The sequence below is a fragment of the Grampus griseus genome, assembly GCF_964374135.1.
Source record: "Grampus griseus genome assembly, chromosome: 2".
NCBI classification, from domain to species: domain Eukaryota; kingdom Metazoa; phylum Chordata; class Mammalia; order Artiodactyla; family Delphinidae; genus Grampus; species Grampus griseus.
In genome coordinates, this window is record NC_139018.1 from 13,289,368 (window position 1) to 13,311,999 (window position 22,632).

The 22,632-nt window shown below is 53.3% G+C and overlaps 1 protein-coding gene across 3 annotated transcripts in view; it reads left to right on the forward strand.

The window, feature by feature from the left end:
- The first annotated feature begins 654 nt into the window (after positions 1-654).
- TTC7B (tetratricopeptide repeat domain 7B) overlaps positions 655-22,632 on the forward strand; it is a 237,585-nt gene continuing 215,607 nt past the window's right edge. For all 3 annotated transcript variants that reach the window (XM_082647696.1, XM_082647697.1, XM_082647698.1), the window contains exon 1: positions 655-801. In XM_082647696.1, coding sequence (XP_082503822.1) covers positions 681-801 — 121 coding nt within the window. In that variant the 5' untranslated portion in view covers positions 655-680. The remainder of the gene's footprint in view (positions 802-22,632) is intronic.

Consider the following 22,632-nt stretch of genomic DNA (forward strand, 5'->3'; position numbering starts at 1 on the left):
GGGATCTCCCAGAAACCTGAGATGGCAGGGCAAGCTCAGGCAGGCCTCCCCGTCACACCCACCTCATACCCCAGGCCCACTAGTCCGGCCTGGCCCGTGACCGTCCCCAGGGTCACTGCCCTTTCTAGGCCCTATTCCTGAGGGTTTGTGGGACTCCCAGTCTCTGCCTCCCTCCCTCCCTTCCTCCCGGGTCTCCCTCCTCCACGCCCCCATTCTGCCAGACCCCTACCACCACAGCCCCTGCTTTTCCTCACCTCTCTCTTCCACGCCTTCCCCCTCGAATCTGGATCCCAGCCCCAGCCCCCCTCCAGGTCCCGTTCCCGGGCCTCCTTCCCCGACCCGGCCTCCGCCGCACCTCGCCCCTCCTCGCGCCTCCCCCTCCCCCCGGACCCCGGCCCCCGCGGCCCCGGCCCCGGCCCCGACCCGGGCCCGCGCTGCGGCTCCGGCCCTGGCCGGTAGGGGCCGCTCCTCGCGGCGCCCGGGGCCCCGCCGCGCCAGCCGCCGCCGCCCGCCTCCCCGCCCCTTCCCCAGCCGGCGCTCCCGTTACGCCGCGGAGCCGGGAGCCGGAGCCCGAGCCCGCGGCGGCAGCGGGAGGCGGAGACGGGGGCGCCCGGGCGGCGGCGGCGGCGGCGGGGCCTGCGGGGCCTGCGGGGGGGCTGGCCGGGCCCGGCCAGGCCGCGATGGCGACCAAGAAAGCGGGCTCGCGGCTGGAGACGGAGATCGAGCGCTGCCGCTCCGAGTGCCAGTGGGAGCGGATCCCCGAGCTCGTCAAGCAGCTGTCGGCCAAGCTCATCGCCAACGGTACGCGCCGGGCGCTCCGGCCTGGGCTGCTGGAGGCGCCGCGGCCTCCGCCGATCACCGGGCCGGGCCCCCGAGGCGCGGCGGGGCGCGGGCAGGGGCGCGGCCGGGTCACGAGGGCGCTGCGCCCGGAGATGTGCGCGGCGGGGCCAGGGCCTCGGGAACCCGGGGTCCGCGGAGCGGCGCGGTGGGGGCCTCCGGCGGCCGAGGGCTTGTGCCGGGCGTCCCAGAGTTCCGGCGTGCAGGGCGGGCTTCTGCGGAGTCAGGGGGTGGGTGTCTCGGAGTTGGCTGCTGTACTGGGGTCCCAGGGGGTCAGGGGCCGGCCTAGGGGCTCTGAGAAGTTGGAGGTGATGGGGGGAGGGTGCGTCCTCAAGACTCGGGTGTGGATGTATGGGGATCCAGGGTGTGTGTGTGGTGTACTCGGAGTCATGATGTATTTACGGGGGTCCTGCGAATGGGGATGGTGAGCAGAGACACCTGGGAAATATGCTCTGTAAACAGATGGCGTTCAAGGGGCTCCAGGTGGAAGCCCAGGCTTGGGGTGTGTGTGGGGTGGTGGTGGAAATCAGGTTGAGATGTGTCCCGGGATCCAGAGGGTAGGATGTCGAAGCTGTGGATCTAGGGAGGTCGGGTTTGGGAATATGGGGGAAATAGAGTCAGGGGAGTCAGGAGGGAGAATATTGTGGAGTGAGGTGGCAATGTGGTTGAAGAATGTTGGGAAATGGAGTTGGGTGTGTGAGGGGCTTGGGGCCTAGAGGAAGAGGGGGTCAGAGAGGTCCAAGGAGTAGGAACCTGGTGCCTGGAGTTAGTCTGTGACCCGGTTGACTCAACTGGTTCTCATACCCAGTGGAATCAAAATTGCATCCAAAATGCCATTTCAGAGCATAGCTCCACGTGTCCTTATTTGTTTTGGAAGCAAGTATCCTTAATATTTGCTTGTCTTTTAGTGCCCGCCAGAACCGCAGGCACCAATGCACTGGCGAGAGGGCAGAGGTTTTGTCACATTTCATCTCAGGCTTCCTGAGGCTGGGTGAGCACATGTTGGCTGAACAAATGAATGAATGAAAGAATGAATAAATGACACTGTTCTGAGAAAGGACCGCCACACTGTTTTCAACCTTCTCGCCTCAAACTACCCAGAAATGGAGAGGGATGTCGTGTGTCCTCTTCAGGAATGGTTTATATTTGTGCCTTTTATAGTATCAGAGCCTCAAAATAAGAACTTGGTTTTGTGCACTCTCAACTGTGGTACCTTGCTTTGGGCCGGTATTTCCTGGGCAGATGCAGGTGCCATGATCATAGCAGGGGCATGGAGGAAGCACAGACCTACCTGGGCTCAGCATGTGGAACGTGTTGACTCTTCTCAGTTACGCGAGCATTTGAGGAAAAGGTGTTCAGTCCCCTGGGCCCCAGTGGCAGCCTGACCTTGCTGTCCCTGTAAGGGTCACGAGCTTGGCCTCTTGCGTCTCTTCCCCGTACCTGCAAAGTTTTCTTGTTTCTTCAGAGCTCGACAATCCTGGGTCTACTTTGCCACTTCCCGGCTGTGTGGGCATATAATACCTTCAGGGCGTATTATACCTTCAGGGCATATAATACCTTCGTTGATTTTAGGATTAAATAAGTTCATTTGTGAGCCCCCTGGTTTTTCCCTTCAGAACCCACTTGTTTCCTGCTTTATTTACTCATTCAACCAGTATTTGCATGCCCACACGTGTCGGGCATCAACAGTGGTGAATAGCACTGACCAAGCTTCTACCGTCATGTGCTTACCTCCTCTGAGGAGACAGATGGTAAGCAAATATGGACATAGTAAACAAGGTAGCTTCAGATAGTGAGAAGTGATTTGAAGAAAACAGACAAGATCATGTGACTGAGAATGATGGGTAGGAGAGGTGGGGTAACTCAAACTATGGTGGTCTCTGGAATGAGAGGGTAGATGGGCTTTCAGTGGCATGAGCCGATCTTACCTTCACGGCCCCTCTAGGCTTGGCTCCCTTTCCAAGGCTTGGTCCCTAGAATCTAAGCCACAGTCATTAATGGGGCTTGCGGGGGGAGCAGGTTGTACGGGGCACAGTGGTCCATGGGTCTATGTGCAAGTTTGGTTTGGGGAAACTCATGAGAGAGAGACTTTTGCCCCAGAACCCACATGGTAAACAGCAGCCGTTGATGGCCAAAGGTCACACAGACTAGAAAAGGTCAAAGAGATTGCTCAGGAAGATAAAAAAAAAAAAAAGAAAAAGGATGAAACAAAACAGAATTATTGTGGCTTTCCTTTGGGGTTCAGAGAAGTGCTTGTAGGAGGGTCTTTCCCTTTCTTTGGCTGATGGGGGCTCCCCTGACTGGCAGTGGGACGTCCTCCTGGCTTTGGGGGCACCAGACCCACCTGGGTGCACTAGACCTCAAGTTTTGGGCAGATTTGGCAAAATCCCTAAGCTAAAACATTTGCTGTTTAGAATAAGGACAGCGAGTTAATGTCATGTTTATCATACTAAGACAGTTACCTTGAAGGCAACCACAGGCAGAAAAGGGCACAGTCTTTGGAACCAGCCAGACCAGTGCCTGAGTCCTGGACCTGCCACTTCCTAACGCTGTGACCTTGGTCAAATTACTTAACCACTCGGGGCCTCAGTAGTTTCATCCTAGAATGAGGATTAAAAGACTTACCGTGTAGGGGTTGTTATGAGATTCAAAGGAGTCTAAAGACTCCCAGGGCTAGCCACAGAGCCTGACGCCTTAGTAGGCAGGCCCTTCATTCATTCACTTATTCATTCATTCCACAAAAACTGAGTACTTGCCAATGTGCTAGTCACTGTTTTAGGCACTGGGGATCTACCAGTGATCACATCAGACAAACATCCCTGCCCTTATGACACCCACATTCTAGTAGGGAAGGGGCAGGGAGACAGATAGATAAAATCATGAAGTAAAATGTACAGGATGTCAGATGGTGGTAAGTGGTATGAGAAGAATAAAGAGGGGAAGAAGGAAAAGTGCTTTGGGGTGGGGTGGGGGTGGGGCTTGTTTAAATGGGTGGCCGGGGAAGGCCTCTGATGGGAAGGCAGCATCTGAGATAAGAGCTAAGTTGGTGGAGTGTGTTCCAGGGAGGGGACTTCCAGGGCAGAAGCCTGGTGAGGGCAGAGGGGTGGCAGGGCCAGATGGCATGGGGCCTCATGGGTCATGGTTAAGGCTTTGGGTTTTCTCTGAGTGATGTGGGAGCCCCGGGAAGGTTCTGAGCAGAGGAGTCACTGGTTCTTGCGCTCCCGCCTGCAGCGAGCCTCTCCGCTCAGCACGTCAGCGTCTGTGCTTGGGCATGGCAGCCCCTCCCCATGGAGGCCGGTAAATAGCGGACACTTTCAGAGCCTGCTGCTCCAGCCTGACTCCTTTGAGATAAATTGGTTTAGCTAGTTTTGCCAAGAGGTGTATAAGGAAGAAAAGGGCCAATGCCAAGCTGGAAACAGAGCCCAGAAGTTCCTTTTCTGCCTCACACCCCACTGCAGTCACTGTTTTTAATCACTCCATCTCAAGGAACCGAAATGTGTGGCAGCTAAATGCCAGGCCCTGATGAGTTCCAGCAAGAGAGCGGGGATGGGAATACATACAAGCTAAGGGGGATGGGAGAGTCCACTCAAGCCCAGGCTCTTGCTACCTCAAGTGTGGCCAGGGGTCCAGCAGCATGGGCATCGTCTGGGAGCACGTGAGGAGCGCACACTCTCGGGCCCCACCCCAGACCTGCAGGGGATTGGTGGGCACAGGGAAGTGGGAGGGGCCCTGGCCTGGAGATGGCGTGGCCGCCCGAGAGGTCAGGGGTGAACATGGAGAACCGCACATCGGCTTCTTGTCGGCTCACAGGTCAGCCCTGGCCGTGGGAGGGCAGTCCCAGCTGGCTTCCCTCTGCAGAAGGTCACCCTCTAGCCTCCTGGTGGTTAGGTTCACTGCTGCGTGAGAAAGTGCAGTTATCTGGCCCCTGGGCTTCAATTCAGACTCTGGCTGGCTGGGTGACCTTGAGCCAGTTACTTAACATCTCTGAGCCTGCGTTTCCTCATCAGTAATATAGGGTTAATAATACCTAACCCATCAGGATGGCTGTGAGGATGAAATGAGTTGATATATGTTAAACTTGGTATTTGCAAAATACTGGTGTTCACTCCTTCCTGCTGACCCAGCACGACCCTGGGCAAGACAGGCCAGGTCCTGGCTATCACCTGGTTGGGAAGAAGTGTGGGAGACCTCGGGTGACACACGTGAGCTGGGCCTGGTCAAGACTTCCGCATATTTCGGTAACAGAACAGGCCTTTTGGAGGCTGCACCCGCCCCGAAAGACAGCCGCTCGCTCTGAGGCAGTGTCGGCCTCTCCGCACTTCCCCAGGCTGCTCAGCTTCTCAGACGGGCTCAGTCGCTGAGCTCACTTAGAGCAATTAGGCCCTGATCATAGTGTCTCCTGAAGGGACCATCGCCCCTCTGGTTAGGTGTGATTTGGGGTTACTTTACTTACCTCTTGGTGAAGGGTAGGTAGGGAAGTGGTGCCTGAAACAAAGAATATTTAGGGGGCAAAGTTTGGTTATAAAATGTACTTAGACCTTTGAGTGAGAGTGAGGTTCTCGCCTTTGCCAATAGCTGATATTCCTGTGGTTTGAAGGAGGGCACGGGTGGCATTGTGGCTTCCCCTTTTGGAGGAGGGCCGGGCCCGCTCAGGCCCCTGGAGATTTCCCAGAGAGGCAGAGAGGTAATGGTGGATGGGGGGCCCCTCTGCCCGCCCGAGGGGCTTCTTAGGAAACAAGGCTGAGGTGTATCTGAGAGCCTGCAGCGGGGTGAGAAGGTGGCCCTGACGTGTAGGAATGGCTTCTTTGGACACTCCTGGGGTACGGCAGACTCTCGGGAAGCCCCCAGACACAGGGGAAGGAAACTTAGGAGACTCTCCCTCCTGGCTTTCCCAGGCCAGCGTCCTGCTGTCCTCTGAAGGACATGCCTTTGTGGCAGACCACACGTCCTGATTTTTGGATCCAGAAGATTCACTCATTCCACAACGCACATGGGTGGCTCTGAGCTGGGCATTGGAGCTCACGTGGTCGCTGTGGTCAGGGCAAAAACACTGTGACCTTGTGGCTCCACACAGTGGGACTGGGGCTGCTCAGCTCCTCCTGCACGCCCCCCCCCGCCGCCCCCCCCCCCACCTCCAGGGCACAGGAATTTCAGGCTCCGAGTGGAGAGGAAGGAGGATACCCGACATCCATCCGCTTGGCCAGCCAGCCTTTCCAGCCTGACCTCCATCCCCTTGGTGCGCGGGGCCCCTCCGTTGGCTGGTTTGGCCTCCTGGACCTTCTCGCTCCCCTTGCTTTTCATCTCTCACCTGTGCGCAAGCTGTTGGGCTCCAGAGCCCTCTCTGCAGGTCAGAAGCCTAGCCATCTGTCATGGTCTGGTTCAGGTTCCTCCTAGCTGTCCTTCCCTCACAGAAAAGGCTGTTGGCCTCTGAGAAGACAACCACAGAGAGTTAGAACCAGATGGGCCCTGAGCGATCACACTGGATAACAGTTTTCACACTGTCCTGTCGAGAAAGCACCCTGGTGACCAGGTGGGCAGGCCTCACTCACTGGAGCAGGTACATTTTCCCTTAAAGTTTCCTTTGAAGGAAGGGCTAATGTGCTTAAAAAAACACATTTGAAACCCACTGATCTAGTCCAACCTCCCCATCTTATAGATGAGAAAACAGGCCCAGAGAGAGAGGTGTCTTCCTTAAAGCCACCAGCCGGCGATGGCAGAGGTGAGCAGAGTGGGTCAGAGGTCTGGACCCTGGGTCAGAGTGTTGCTCTGCCTTGTGAAACCCCATGTGTAAAGTGGGGACACACGTCCAAAATTCCTTTTCTGAAACCCTTGGGGCCAGATGTGTTTCAGGATGCAGAATTTTTCAGAGTGCAGTGTATATACTGGACATTACGTGACACTCCCCGTGGGGTTAGTGGCAGTGCTTCATGAGAAAACAAGCAGTATTTCTGCATCAAAACATATCAACAGTCATTGCAAAAGGGATAAATAGACTCCACGTAACCTTACATTGGTTCAGTTTACCTGCCCAGTAAGTTAACAACAAAACCCAGCTTTTGGTTTGTAGAGAGGTCTGGATTTTGGAAATTATGGACAAGGGATCGTGAACCTGTAATGACAGTGCTAAACTGGTAAGGTGGCTGGAAGGACCACATGACAACAGAACAAAACAAACAAGCCAAAGAGCACCTGAAAGTGCTTTTAGCCTGGGGCCTGCACAGAGTAAGCCCTTATCAGAGATAGCATGGGTTGTCTCGTGGTGGGTGCTAGCGTCTCCCACCTCCCCGCTCAGGGCCGCTTCCCCTCCCCACACAGTCTGCTGGGCATGTGCCTGGTCTTCCCACTGTGGTGGCCCTTCTGAAGGGCAGAGGGTGTGCTCCTGCTTTAGTGGGCCACCAGCCTCCTAGCCCACACTGGGTGTGCTGTGTCGAAGTGGCCCGCAGACTTTCACCAGGGGAGGCTCCTGGAGGCGCACGGGCTTCAGTAGTTGCAGCTCACGGGCTCTAGAGCACAGGCTTAGTAGTTGTGGCACATGGGCTTAGTTGCTCCGTGGCATGTGGGATCTTCCCGGACCAGGGCTCGAACCCGTGTCCTCTGCACTGGCAGGTGGATTCTTAACCATTGCGCCATCAGGGAAGCCCCCTGTTGTATTGTTTAGATTCCACATATAAATGATATCATGCAGTATTTGTTTTTCTCTGTCTGACTTATTTCACTTAGCGTAATGCCCTCCAAGTCCATCCATGTTGCTACCAATAGGAAGAGGTCTTCTGAGACATCTCAAAACCTTCCTCGTCAGCCACCAAGATGAGACTGAGCAGAGTTTGGCACGCGGGTGGGATGAGAGCCACGTAAACTAGAAAGGGCAGCCGCAGCCACAGGAAACCTGGTGTTGTGGCCTCAGCCCCTGCTACCCTCCAGGCTTGTCTGTCCCTGTTCATCGAGCACAGCGCGTGGTGGAGGTGCCAGCACCAGGCAGAACAGATGCTTTTTGGTCCTTTCACGGGCCTGCCAGACACGGAGTCAGAATCCCCAGGTATTTTCCCTCTGAGTGACCTTGTGCACATCACTTGAACCACTGAAACCTTAGTTTTCCCGACTTCATGGGTGTTAAAACAGTGCCAGTACGGAGGGAGGATGAACAAGCGTTTCTTGAGCTTCAGCTGTGTGCCGGATTCTGCGCGTGAACTTGCACGTGGATCCCGGTTAATCATCCCAACAGCCACGTGGGGAGTGGGGTCGGGGCTGTGATTCCCATTCAGGGCACGAGTAGACCGAGGCTTGGAGATGTTCATAGAACAGGACTCTAGCCCAATTATGACTCTAGTTCCATTATTCTACACTAATGTTTTTCTGAACTTTTCAGATCAGAGAATCACCGAGCTGGCTTATTAGAACCCAGTTTGTAGGGCTCCACACGTGGTGATTCTGATGCAGCCCGTTTGGGTTGGGGCCTAGGCTTCTGCACTCTTTATAAGCTCCCAGGTCTTGCCAGTTATGCAGGTCCATGGACACGCTCTGAGCTGCACTGAATTAAGGGAGCTCAGACAATATGGATTGCCAGACCTCTCCTCTAGGGTGGCGATTCTCGGTCCAAGATGCGGACTGGAAATCTGTATTTCAAAATTCAGCCTCTGGTGATTTGTGTCACCAGGCATGTCTGAAAGCCCCTGCCCTCAGCCACCATTCTTAGCATTTAAGGAGCACCTCCTGTGGAGCGGGGCGGGGGACGCTGCACCAGAAGACGTAGAGCGAGCCGGTCACCAGCCACAGGAAGCTTCCCGCTCAGGGCAGTCCCTCAGCCTCTGGGCAGCTGACTCACCTGGGGCTGCTTAGTAACTCGGAGTCGCAGGCTGGGTCCAAGCTTCTGCTTCGGGAAGTCTTGGTGGCGTCGGGTTCAGGGAACAGGGTTGTTAACCGGCACCCGGGGGATTGTGGCGCAGGGAGTTCCCGGACCACACTGAGACATGATTGTCCAAGTGGTGGGACAGTGTCACCTGCGGCCTGAGGAGAACAGTGACAGCATCACTGAAGGCTACAGGGTGCAGCTGGGTTACTGGGGCTGAGGGTGGTGGGTGAGGCCTGGCAGAGCGTGGCTTTAGGCGGCCTCTCCTGGTCTTAGCACCGAGAGTCCTGTGTCCCAGAGCCCCCTCAGTCCTAGGCAGTGGGACAGTAGTTCACCCTCTTAGGCGGATGGAGTTATTTTAGCAAAGAGGAAAGGAACCTAGTACAGGAGAAAGCGGTGGATTTTGCCCTGTTAGATCCGGGTTCAAATCCTGGGTCCGACACTTACTGCTCGTCCGGCCTTAGGTGAATTACTTAGCTTCTCTGAGCCTCAATCTTTATCTCAAAGGTTACTTTGAGGAACAAATAAGATAATGCAGTTTCTAGCACAAGCATTATCTCAAGCAGCCTCACTGCATCAGGAGTATTGTGTGTGGAAGGAGGGTAGAAAGTTCCAGATACTCAGTCCTTTACAGGGTGTGGACGAAGTGGGCAGGACAACACTAATAGCAATGATAGCAAAGATGCTTAGTGGCGGTGGGGTTCTTGTTGTGCTGAGAAGCTGACAACAACCCGTGTTTGCTGGGTCACAGAACTAGTAAGCGCTTCAGCCCAGGTCTGACAGATGCCTCAGGCCTTCTCTTCCAGCCACCCATTCAGCACCCAGTAAGCCTGGGGTAGGACGTAGGGGTGCTGCCATGGGTAATGGGGACACGAAGATGAATGAGACCACGGGGCTGGCCACCCCAGGAGGGCACGGCCTTTTGTTCTCTTGTTCATTGCTCTATCCCAAGCACCCATCACATGGCTGGCACACAGTAGGTACTCAACTAATTCTTCAACGAACACCTTGGCCTGTGCTCTGGAGGAGTTAACTTGGATTCATTTACTCATCAGACACCTACTGAACACCTCCTGGGTGCCAGCCCTGTCCTGAGGGCCCGGAACACGAAGATCGCTGAGTCCAGTACATGGAAACTTGGCAGACTGGGCTCGGGGCTGGGGGTGGTGGAGGGACTGGGCTGTGGCGGCCCCTGGGAGGGAGTGTCCACCCGCGCGTGGTTGCACATCTGAGTCTCTTGGTGTCGTCCTAGCGCGACTGGCCTGGGCCCACCTGGGGCTGATGGATCGCTGTTCGGGCTGGCTGCCTGTGGCCTTCTCTCCCTGTTTCTTGGGCAACTGCAGGGTGGACACTTGCTGGGAGGCCCATCCCAGGGAGGGTTTCCGGTCCCCTCGCTGCCCCCTTATCCCTCTTTCCTCCTCACGTTCAGGCTGGCTCAGCCCCGTTGCTGCAGGGCCGGGCTCCATTGAGGAACTGCCCCCTCTGGCTCTTGTAGGTTCTGAAGCAGCGTTCTCTCAAGTTAGCCAGCCTTGGAGGGGTGTCCGCTTGGTGAGATGATACCCCTGAGGGGTGGGTGGTGCCCAGCCCAGGGACCTACAGTCAATGCCACCCTCCCTTCCCTGGTCCACCAGGCACCAGGCCAAGGCAGTCAGCTCCCCACTGAGTCTTGGGCCTGGAGGCCTGGGAAAGTGGGTCTCCCTGGCCCGTTGTAGCCGCCGCACACCCTGTGGCAGCCTCCCCGCCCTGCCCCAGCACACACGCCGGTGGTGTCCAGTCACCCTTCTGCCTGGAGTCTCACTTAGAGAAATTCCTCAGGCCCCTCAAACCTCACTTGCTTCTCACACCCTCCTGAGTGTCCCTGCTGGTCTTTGCACACCACCGCACAGGGCTTGGTGGTACCCGCCTCCCTACAGACCCTACCCCTTGGAGGCAAGAACTGGATTGGGGCTTTGGGTCTTCAGGAGGAACTTGCTGAGTCCGTGTGGGTGTACGTTTAACGAGCCTGTGTGGGGCTGGCTTCCTGAGAGAGCCATTTCCAAGCCTTCTGGGCTGGCCTGATAACAGCCCCCCTGCCCGCTAGACTCACTTCCTGCCCTGCGGAGCTCTGGGGACAGGTCAGGCCAACTCCAAGCTCATGACTTTCAAGTTACCTCGTCTCTTCTTAGACGAGGTTTCTCTAGGGGAAGTGTGTGCGTGTGCGTGCGTGTGCGTGTGCGTGTGTGTGTGTGTGTCCAGCATACTCGTCTACTCTGGCAGCGCGGAGGAAGCGTAGTCTTCTGTTCCCGCATGTTCCTCTCCCGTCCTGTCCCTCAGCTTCTGCGTTGTGTGTGGATATGAGCAGGCATTGGCATGAGGCCTGGACCCTGGCCATCCCAGAATGTCGTTTCTGCCAGCTTCTTCTGAGCTCCTTACCCTTTGCCTCATGCCACCTTTGCCTGTCAGTAAGAGTTCCACAGTAGCCGGGCCCTCCGAGCTGGGTCACAATTTAAACAAAGCTAGTGGAAGGGGAGCAGTGGGGCCTGAGGTAGACACGGGGAGGTCTGGTCTCGGTGAGCGTCGTGCCCCGACTGTGTGCCGGGCACCCCGGCGGAGGAAGCTGTGTCTCCAGAGACTAAGGTACTTGGTTGGGCCGTGTCTGTGGAGGGGAGACATGCTTACTGATTGACTCGTTCCAGAAATGTGTATGGGACGCCTGCTGTGTGCTGAGCATTGGCGGTGGAGTGTGAATGTGAGAGCGATAGGAGGGAGGGCAGAGCTAAGGTGGTAAGTTACAAGGATCTTGGCTTTCACTTTGGGTGAGGGGGGAGCCGTTGTAGGGTTTGAGGGGAGGGGTGACCTGACCCGACTTAGATTTGAAACAGGTGTAGGGCATGTAATCCATATTTTCTAGTCAAGGTGTGTGCCCTTTTCTTCCCCATCCTCCACCGTGACAGTGTCCCTACCCTGGTTCGGCCCAGCTCTACCTACCCGTGGGTCTGGCTGAGGAACGCCCTCACCTTGCTGACCACGTGCCCCTGGTGAACAGTGACCTCACCAAGGCACTGCCCCTCCTCCAGTAGGTCTGCGTTCCCCCTTTCCAAAATGTCTGTCGCACGCGTTCTTTTCTCTTCTTAGACCCTGTACGTCCTCTGAATGCCTTGCTGTCACCCCTCGCTCATGACCTTGCCTCATTCTTTGTTGAGGAAATAGAAACAATCAGGAGACCAGCTCGTTTCCTCCCCCCGAGTTGACCCGCTTTCCTCCTGGCCTGCTTGGGGGCCTCAGTTCCTTCCAAAGGCCTGCAGCCCTGAATCCCTTCCGTCCTCGCCTTCCCAGATTGGCCTCTGCAGTCCACTCTCTGCCTCCCTGGATCAGTTCTCTGTCTCTCTGTCTGGCTCTCCTGGACCATGCCCTGTAGGATGCACACATGCCCTAGACTTCCTATTGGAACCATCCTTAGCCCTGCATCGCTGTCTAATTACTGCCTCATCTCTCTGTTCCCTTTTGGCAAAGGCTCTTTGGAGAATCGTCATCTCCTCTGCTCACCCTGGCTGGGCTTGTATCCCCTGGGCTTCCCCGAGACTTCTCATGTTAAGGTCTCCCGCCCCCCTCCACCCCAATGTTGCCTCCATGTTGCCAAACGTAATGATTATATTTATGCTCTTATCTTCCTGGATATTCCAGCTGCTTTGAACCCACTTGACCACTTCCTCTTTCTGGAAACTTCTAACCTCAGTCTCTCTTTCCTGGTCCTTCTCACTCAGTCTCCCGCAGCTTTGATGTGGACCCTCGCCCACTGACATGATTTCTCTACTTGGATATCAAGTGTCATTTAACTTGGTTAACACAGAACTCTTGGGTATTTTCTTCCTCACCTCAGTACATGGCAAAGTGGTACCGCTGTCCGCTCCACTGTGCAATCTAAAATCTAGAATTTACCTTTAATCCTCTCCTCTCCTCAACCCTTGTGCATTAGTTTCCTGCTGCTGCTATAGCAAATTACTGCAAATTTACTGGCTTAAATCAATACAGATTTGTTTTCCTTCGGTTCTGGAGGTCAGAAATAGGAAATGGGTCTCATTGGGCTAAAATCAAGTGTCGACGGAACTGCATTCCTTCCGGAGGCTGTAGGGAGGAGACTGTGTCCTTGCCTTGTCCAGCCTCTACAGGCTGCCTGCACTCCTTGGCTTGCGGCCCCACCTCCATCTTTAAAGCCGGTGGTTCAGTGTCCTCCAGTCTCTCTCACTCTGCTTCCATCATCACGCCTTCTTCTCTGACTCTGACCCTCCTGCTTCTCTCTTCTAGGGACCCAATGTGCCCACCCAGATAATCCAGGAGAATCCTCCCATTTCAACATCCTTAACTTAATCACGTCTGCGAAGTCCCTTCTGCCAGACAAGGTGGCATATCCACAGGTTCCAGAAGTTAGGACATAGACGTCTTGATGGGGCGAGGGGTGGCTACTATTCTGTCTGCCATACCTCCAGTCCATTCCATTAGTTAGTCTGGTTTATGTTCTCTCCAAACTATGTCTCAGTCAAACGATTTCTCCCTCTCTGTGCTATTTCTCACCACTTACCCTCTTGTCCAAGTGTCTGTCACCTCTCGCCCGACTACTACAGCAACCTAACTGGCTCTGCCTTTGCCTCTGCCATGCTCCAACCCCAAGTTCATTCTCCACACAGCAGACAGAGGGATCTTTCCAAAACCTACATCAGATCATTGCACACCCCCATTTACCCGCAACCCCCAACCAAAGACTTGCGATTGCACTTAGAGTGAATGCCAGACTCCTCACTGCAGTCTATGAGAAAGTTCATGATCGCCTCTCTGTCTATCCCCACCTTGACCTGTTCCCTCTTTTCCAGCTACGCTGGCCTTCTTGCTTTTGCTAGAACACACCAGCTGTGTCCCCACCTAGGGCCCTTACGTGAGCTCAGAGGATGCTGTTCCCTCAGCCATCTGCATGGCTGACTAGCACATCATTCAAGTGTCAAACGCCTCTCCGTGGAGACTCTTGCTCTGGTCTGACCACCCAGTTTCAAGTAGCCATACACTTGCTCACTGTCACGCCACCCTGCTTTAGTTCTCTGCACATCTCTTACCACTGTCTGGCCTTTCTCTGGTTTGTCTCTGTCTCCTCTGTCCCGAAACGTAAGCTCCCTGGGGGCAGAGGCCTCTCCTGTCTCATTCGCTGCCGCACGTCCTGGCGCGGGCTGGCCGGTGCCTGCACGTGCAGAGCCCTGGGAGGTACATGGTTAGCTCAGACGGAGGGAGCGGAGGAAGCTTCTCCCGGTGGACCCTGAAATGCATCTCAGACGATGCCTCGAACTTTGGCAGGAGAAGGGAGGCAGGCACGGCATGTCCAGGCACCCTCTGGTGAGACACGGCCTTGGAAGGATGCTGAGGGCCTGGAGAGTGTGTGTGAGAGGCTGGCGGCCCAGGGAGAGCGGGTGCTCGTTTCTCAGTAGTAACTGCAGACTTAAAACATCTTCACATGGTTCTGAGATGGTGGAGTACGTCGTGGGAAGCCCTCTGTGGGTGCCCAGACCAGCTGCTCTAGATTCAGAGTACACTGTAACACGGGCCATCTTTTTTCCTTTTAAATTAGCCAGTTAATACTTTCTAGGTAACGAATGTACGTGGTTATTAAGACCTAATAATGCAAAGGAGTATACAGTGAAAGTAGCTGCCTCCTTACATCATCTCCGTGTCCTCCTGCGCCCTTCCACTGAAGCGACCATTCCTGGGTGCCCTTTCAGAAACACTCTGTGTACCTGTACCTTTATAAGAAAGTGTATTGTTGGTTTTTGGCTTTTACACACAGTAGTGACATACTGCACTCCCTATTTTGTATCTGTCTTTGAGTTGTTATCTATTACTCTGTAACAAACGATCGGAACACTTAGTGCCTAAAACAATCACATTTTATTGTTTTTCATGATTCTGGGCTTCTCAGAGCTTGCTCCTGCCTCGGTGGCCAGCCGTGGGTCAGCTCAGGGATGCTGCTGCCCTTGGCGGGGCGCTCTTACCTGGCTAGGTCTCACCTGAGACAGCTCAGCTCTGTTGCACGTGACCTTGCAGCCTCCTAGGTCCAGGCCAGCCAAGCATGTTCTCATGGTGGTTGCAGAGAAGCAAGAGGGAAGTGGAAGTGAATAAGCCCTTTTCTGAGCTTCTGTGTGCATCAGATTTGCTCGGGTCATATCAGTTGAAGCAAGTCATGTGGCCAAGCCCAGGGTCAATGGGAAAGGCCACGAAGCATGTGGATTCAGGGAGGCGCAGCCAGGCTACCACGGAGCTGTGTTTAGATCTGTCCCCTTTGTTTAATGGACACAGTCTGTCCCATTGCCTGGGGTACACCGTCATTCGTTTAACAGGCCCCCTGTCATAGTTCCTATCCTTTGCCATGACCAGTAGGACTGCATGTAGTAAACTAAACATCCCTATACGTACGTCTTTGAGCTCAAGAGTGCATGTATCTATGGGAGAATTTGCTAAAACTGGAATTTCTGGGTCGGATGGTACAGGTACGTACATTGTTTTGTAGGTGTTGCTGAGTTGCCCTCTGTAGACACTCCTATCGATTTATACTTCTCCCAACGCTATCTGATGGTCTCTGTTTTCTTGTCAACACTCTTTGGGAGGCAGGAGGGTCCCAAGTGCTGCAAACATTAAGGTACCTGTGATTTACAAGAAGCCAGAGAGACGAGGGGATGAAATTCAGAGTTCCTACGGAGACTGGGAAATGGAGAGCCTGACTGTCTTTGCTGGATAACAAAGGGGACAAACCAGTTCCTCCTTCAATAGGGGTTTGTTGTTTCCTCTTGGATTGGAGCCCCAGCAGGAATGGTTTGAATAGACCTAATGCTTCTCTATTGACATGCAAACTGAGTAGTTGAGATTTTTTATACTGATATCAAGTACTCCCTGAACAGAGTGGAAACCGAAGTTTTTTCTTCCCCATCTGATCACATCTCTGGGTGTCAGCTGTTTATCCCACAAGGGAGAAGGCTGTGAGGAAGGGGCAGTCACTTCAAGTGGCAAAGGGCACAGTTCCTCCTTCCCTGGGGGGAGGGGGGTTCCGGGGCCACCTGGGCACAGAGCCGAGCCGGCCGCGAGGCTCATGGGACTGTCTGTGGGCATGAACCGGGGACCAGAGTCCCCTGCCTGGGGGCTAATTCCCCACACTCTTCCTGGTGAGGGCCCTGGGGAGTGGTCTCTGGCTTCAGGCTTCCTCTCTGTTTGTCACTGGGAAGCTGGTTTCTGCCACCTCAAACCCCCAAAAATACCCGTGGGAAAGTTGAATCCAGCCCCTGGGCCCCTGAGTCCCCCCTCACTTTGGTCACCTGAGAATCCCAGCAGGTGGAGCAGGAGAGGGACTTGGAAACTGCCTGTCCCGGCTTGGCCAGGGTTGGGAAGGAAGCTGGGCTCCTTCTCTTGGAGCTGACGTCCACATGGTTTGTGCCTGACCTGCTGGGGAGACGGGGCAGGAGCCATCTGGGTTTGAATCCCATCTCCAGGACAGTATCCCAGCGCCTCACAGTAGCGAAAGGTGAGGAAACTAAGGCTCAGAGAGGTTAAGTAACTTGTCCAGTGCCACACAGCTAGGAAACAGAGGAGCAGGGATTCAAGCCCACGGCTGCCTGAGGCCAAAGCTGTTTCTCACATAGTACTACTGGGCTTCCCCATCCTGGGAAGGACACCCCGGCCCCACTTTGCAGTCCTGATGCTCTCCCCTGTGCTTGGGTGTGTGAATAGGCAAGTGGAGGAAGAGATACTCAGATTTAAGTCTTTCGGGAGCAGGATTCTGTGTTGCGACTGGGAAGCTCTCAAGGCGATCATAGGGTGCACCTTGTTTGCTACCCAGTTCTCTGGGGTCACTTTCCTCTCTTGCCTGATGTCCAATGTCTGGAAAACTGCTTTTCTTTTTTTTTTTCATAAATTCTGTCTTGTTTTTGTGTTTATTTTAGATGGGAGGGTAAATTCGGTCCGTCTTGGCTGGAAGTGAAAGTATATTTTTAACATTTGGATCCTCTTTTATATTTAATTCTTTAATACAGTGGGAATTCATTTCCTTGTGTGCCCCGAGGTGCCTTATTTCCTTATGCCTCATGGTCCTGGCATGTAGCGGGACACACGGTTGGGCCATGACAGCGGGGTGGGGGACGTCTGTTTCTTTTGTCGATAGTGGATTCTGTTTGGGGAGCTGTGCGGTCCTTGGCCAGCGCCCGTGGAGCCCCATCCATCACTAGCCTTGCAGCTTCTGCATAATTCCTCTGGCATGAGCTGCTTGATCTTTTAAAATAATTAATTAATTTTTGGCTGCATTGGGTCTTAGTTGCTGCGCACGGGCTTTCTCTAGTTGTGGCGAGCGGGGGCTACTCTTGGTTGTGGTGCACGGGCTTCTCATTGCAGTGGCTTCCCTTTGTTGCGGAGCACGGGCTCTAGGTGCACGGTCTTCAGTAGTTGTGGCACTTGGGCTCAGTAGTTGCAGCTCACGGGCTCTAGAGCGCAGGCTCAGTAGTTGTGGCGCACGGGCTTAGTTGCTTCACAGCACGTGGGATCTTCCTGGACCAGGGCTCGAACCCGTGTCCCCTGCATTGGCAGGTGGATTCTTAACCGCCGTGCCACCCGGGAAGCCCCAAGCTGCTTGATATTTTTAAGATTTCTGTCCTCCTTGTTGGGAGAGTGAGTGGCAGGGAAGTCACCTTTTTTGAAGGGAGGCCAAGAAAACATAATTTGCTTGGGAGATTAATTAGAGCCTGGAAATTTTAAAAATTTCAAAAATGATTTTGTAGCCACCATGCTAAATTTCAAATTAGATTGTAAGCTCTTTACTCAGAATGTGCACCTCCTTTTAGAACTGAGGAGCTGATCCTTGCCTATCTGACAGGAAACTACCCCGACTACCTCCTCTCCCTCTCCACGCCCTTCATGGTTCAGCTCTTGGAGTTTCCCCAAGCAGCTGGTCTGTGTCATGCCTTTGCATATTCTGTTCCTTCTGCCTGGAATGCCCTTCCCCACATTTTCCTCTTTGAAAGCATATACCTGTCACACTCTTGCTGAAGGTTTTGTCTCCTGCTTCTCCTCCTCCCAGCCAGAGCTACACGCATCTCTGTTAGAGCCCGCACCATGTTAAATGGTCTTGAAGGACCAGAATCTCCATGAGAAAAGGGGCGCTGTCTCCTAATTCTGAGGAGAGCCTCTTCCTCTAGGCTGAACCTCTGCCAGGGCCCACCCCTCTGCTCTGCGAGCACTGGGCTCTCTTCACGTCTTGAATGAAGACTCTGGTGCGTGGACTTCCCTGGTGGTGCAGTGGTTAAGAATCCGCCTGCCAGAGCAGGGGACATGGGTTCGAGGCCTGGTCCGGGAAGATCCCACATGCCGCGGAGCAGCTAAGCCCGTGTGCCACAACTACTGAGCCTGGGCTTTAGAGCCCGCGTGCCACAACTACTGAAGCCCGCACGCCTAGAGCCCATGCTCTGCAACAAGAGAAGCCACCGCAATGAGAAGCCCACGCACCACAACAAAGAGTAGCCCCCGCTCGCCACAACTAGAGAAAGCCCTGGCACAGCCACGAAGACGCAATGCAGCCAAAAATAAATAAATAAAATAAATAAATTTTAAAAAACCAACAAAACAAACAACAACAAAAAGACCCTGATGTGTTGCCCCAGTGTTAGGAGATCGGTGAACACAAAGGGACGTGAATCCCACACAGCACTAGGGAGTGGTTTGTACACTCCTCTTCAACTATGCAGCCCCTTGTTTACATCAACATCTTTGCAAGCCTGGGAAGTAAAAAGCAATGAAAGAGGAGAGGTGAAGAGCCTAGGGGTTCTACCAAAGCCCTCAGTTGGGTTCTGCAGAGTTCTGTTTAGAAAGCAGTGAACTTCGGGATGGGCATTGGTAAGTTTTCTCAGACAGTGTTTCTCAACTGAAAGCCTGTTTTGTGTTTGGGAGATCTAGTTAGGATACGATTTTGGCCACTGTAACACAGGTCAGAATAACAGTGACTTAAGCAGAACAAGGTAAAAGTTAGTGTTTCTCTCTCATGTACTAATTGACCATAGCAGCGCCCAGGGCTTGTGGCAGCTCCTGGGTGTTAGAGAACAAGGGTCCTTGTGTCTTGCTGCTCGCCATCCTCAGTAGATGGCTTCCACCTCGTGGTCCGGGACAGTCTGCCAGTATCTATCAGCACAGCCACATCCCGGCTGGTAGGGTGGGATGAAGAGGGGCTGGATGACAGGCTCATCCCCGCTCAGGCCCTGGCCCAGATGCTGCGTGTATCCCATCAGCTGTAACTGAGTCACACGCAGCATCTAGCTCCCAGGGGCCCTGGGAAGCTATGCGCACTGATGAAACCTGGGCATTCTAATGCTAAAGGAAGAAGGGGAGAATGAATATTAGGGGGCGACTGGCAGATTCTGCCACAGGCAGGGACAGGCCTACCCTGGAAGGTGCAGCCCAAATGCCTCTGCCTGTCATCGAGTTAATTCACCGTTTATTGTCACTCTTTGCCAGATGTTGTGCCCGGTCCTGGGACTCAAAAATAAATGACACTCAGGGGCTTCCCTGGTGGCGCAGTGGTTGAGAGTCTGCCTGCCGGTGCAGGGGACACAGGTTCGTGCCCCGGTCCGGGAAGATCCCACATGCCGCGGAGCGGCTGGGCCTGTGAGCCGTGGCCGCTGAGCCTGCGCGTCCGGAGCCTGTGCTGCGCAACAGGAGAGGCCACGACAGTGAGAGGCCCGCGTACTGAAAAAAAAAAAAAAAAAAAAATGACACTCAGGTTCTTCCTTTAAGCCTCTCCTTATAGTCTACAAGGGATTGGGGTGCTCAAGGTTGCTGGGACAGCTGGGGGTGGCTTGGGATGGGGCATGTCGGGGAGGAGATCCACAGCGCTTAGAGATCAGTAACGGCCAACAGTGTTCTCAGCATCCCAGAGCCTTGCAAAGGCTTGGAGGAGTGAACCAGGCTGGCACCTGTGGAGAACTTGGCCAGGACCTGTGTTCCATGCTAAGGGATTTGGGCGTCACCCCGTGGTGATGGGGCTGGGTAGGGGGTGGGGGAGGGTGAACCGGTGAGTCTCTGAGTTCTTTTTTTTTTTTGCGATATGCGGGCCTCTCACTGTTGTGGCCTTTCCCGTTGCGGAGCACAGACTCCGGAAGCGCAGGCTCAGCAGCCATGGCTCACGGGCCCAGCCACTCCGCGGCATGTGGGATCTTCCCGGACCGGGGCACGAACCCGTATCCCCTGCATCGGCAGGCGGACTCTCAACCACTGCGCCACCAGGGAAGCCCCAGTCTCTGAGTTCTGACCCCAGCTGGTCTTCTCACTCACCGCACCTTGTTCTCCAGCCGCTTTGTTCAATGCAAAGGAAACTTGCCTTTGCACCTTTCCAATGCTGTGCTGTTCCCTCAGCCTAGTTTACCCTTCCCTCTCTTGTTTGCCAGTCCAGATCCTACTCAACCTTTAAGGCCCAGCTGAGTGGTGTGGTCACACTCCAAGGTCACAGCATAGTCCCTACTAAGAACTCATTAGCTCTATTCTGCAGTCTTGCTATGGTCACAGTATTGCTCCCATTTTATAAACGGGGGAATTGATGCTTCAGTATGCCCCTGGTCCCACAGCTAGAGAGATGCAGCAGGTAGCAGAGGTCCTGATCTATTGTCCTCTCTGCTCGCTGGCCTGGCGATGCTGCCCCGGGCAGCCATTTCCAGATGCAGGGGCAGGAGATCAGCAGCAGGGAGGTGAGCTGGAGGGGCGGGGAATGACGCGGAATAATTCAGAATAATGCGGAGTAGTGTGGAATGATGGGGAGAGAGGAATCCTCAGCTCATGTGTCCAGAGAGCCTTTCTTAGAATTACCCCCCAAAATGCTGAGGTTAAATCCTAGGGCCAAAGTCACAGAGCAACAAACTGAGATTTAAATCTAGGACTCTGAATCCCATTTTACTTTATTTTATTTTTTGGAAGCTTAAAGTATACAGAAAAGAAATTCAAAGTATACTGATAGTCTTACCGCTCAGAAATAACCACTATTTTTTTTTTGCAGTACGCGGGCCTCTCACTGTTGTGGCCTCTCCCGTTGCGGAGCACAGGCTCCGGAGGCGCAGGCTCAGCGGCCATGGCTCACGGGCCCAGCCGCTCCGCGACATGTGGGATCCTCCCGGACCGGGGCACGAACCCGTGTCACCAGGGAAGCCCGGAAATAACCACTATTAATATCCTGATATATATATATATTTTTTTTTTAAAAAAAGTTTATTTCCAATTTTTATAAAAGAGTTCATCTTTTCTAAAAGTAATATTAAATGATTCTGCTCAATATAAATAATTCAAACTTTAAAGATGAGAGCTTAAAAATTATCCCAAATATTATCCTTCAGAAATGCCTGTCGTTTCCTCCAGTGATAATCATTCTAGATGTCTCTGTAGGGATATAGACAGATTTAAATAGACACTTTTATAAATGGTGATCATATTCCTGTTTAGTAGAGTAGCCACTAGCCACATGTACCTACTGACCCCTTGAATTGTGGTAGGTTTGAATCAAGATGTGCTCTAAGTGTAAAGTACACAACGGATTTAGAAAAATTAATATGAAAAAGAATGTAAAATATCTCAATAACTTAAAAAATACTGATTACTGGTTAAACTGATAATATTTGGATATATTGAGTTAAACAGAATATATTAGTAAAATTAACTTCACCTGTCTCTTGTTTCTTTTTTAATGTAGCTACTACAAATTTTAAAGTAACATGTGGCTTGCATATATTTCTGTTGGATGGCAGGGCACTATTACAAAATAAGGTGTTAGTAAGTATTCATGGAGGGAAGAAACTGAATCCGAAGGAATTGTTGAGCTCCAAATAACTGCTTCACCATGTGACAATCATTTCCTAAAGAGTCCAATAAAGCTTTTTTTAAAAAAATATTTATTTATTTGGCTGCACCGGGTCTTAGTTGCGACATGTGGGATCTTTTAGTTGCGGCACGTGGGCTCTTAGTTGCGGCATACAGGATCTAGTTCTCTAGTGACTAGGGATTGAACCTGGGCCCCCTGCATTGGGATCGTGGAGTCTTAGCCACTGGACCACCAGGGAAGTCCCCAATAAAGCTTTAAGAAGATTGGAGTCATGTTTGGTTTTTTTGTTTAAACATATATTACAGTGTTTTGAAAGATGAGGGCATGGCCCCTGAAGTTCCTCCCAGTTTTTGACGTATTATTGTTTTTGCATCATATTAATTTATAACAGTAATGTTCTGTTTTGTAATTCTCATAGGCCTGCAGGCCTCTGCCTACATGTCCTTCATCCCTGAGCCCTGGATTTCTTTTTTAGCTGGATTTCATTCTCAGGAAGGACTCATGCTTCTGGGAGGAAGCTGCTGTTTGGGCTGGCCTGTCCATGTGGGCTTTGCTCCGTATCCCCGAGCTCTGTGCCGACATGGCCTTACGGCCCTCGGTGTTGATGCGGCCGTGGAACAAGCCTGACGTCCTCTGCATCTTGTAGGCAATTGCTTTCTCTTCTTGGACAGCAGAAGAATTCTTGTGTTCAGTAGCCTAACTCAGCTCTGTTTTTGCGTTGCTTGGTTCCTCCCAGGACCCTCGGTCTCATCTCTAAAAGATTATTTTCGGCTCCACATTGCACAGAGGCACTGCTGAGAACTATAGAGTCAGCAGCTTTGGGTCACTGACCAGAGCACTTGGAAAGGCTCTTGTTACAGCTCTCGGCCTTTGGTAGACCTACTTCCCAAAATCTCAGTGGGTCCTCTGTGATATTTTCTTTTTAGTTAATTTTAGATTACACAAATAATGGGCAAACCTGTTCTCCTTTCTAGGGCCAGGACATTACAGATAAAGCTAAAGTCTAATTGGCCGCTAACCCCCATTGAGGTTCTCCTTCCTGTACCCCAGTGGTAACTACTGCCATGGGTTTGAGGCATATCCTTCCAGACCTTTAAAA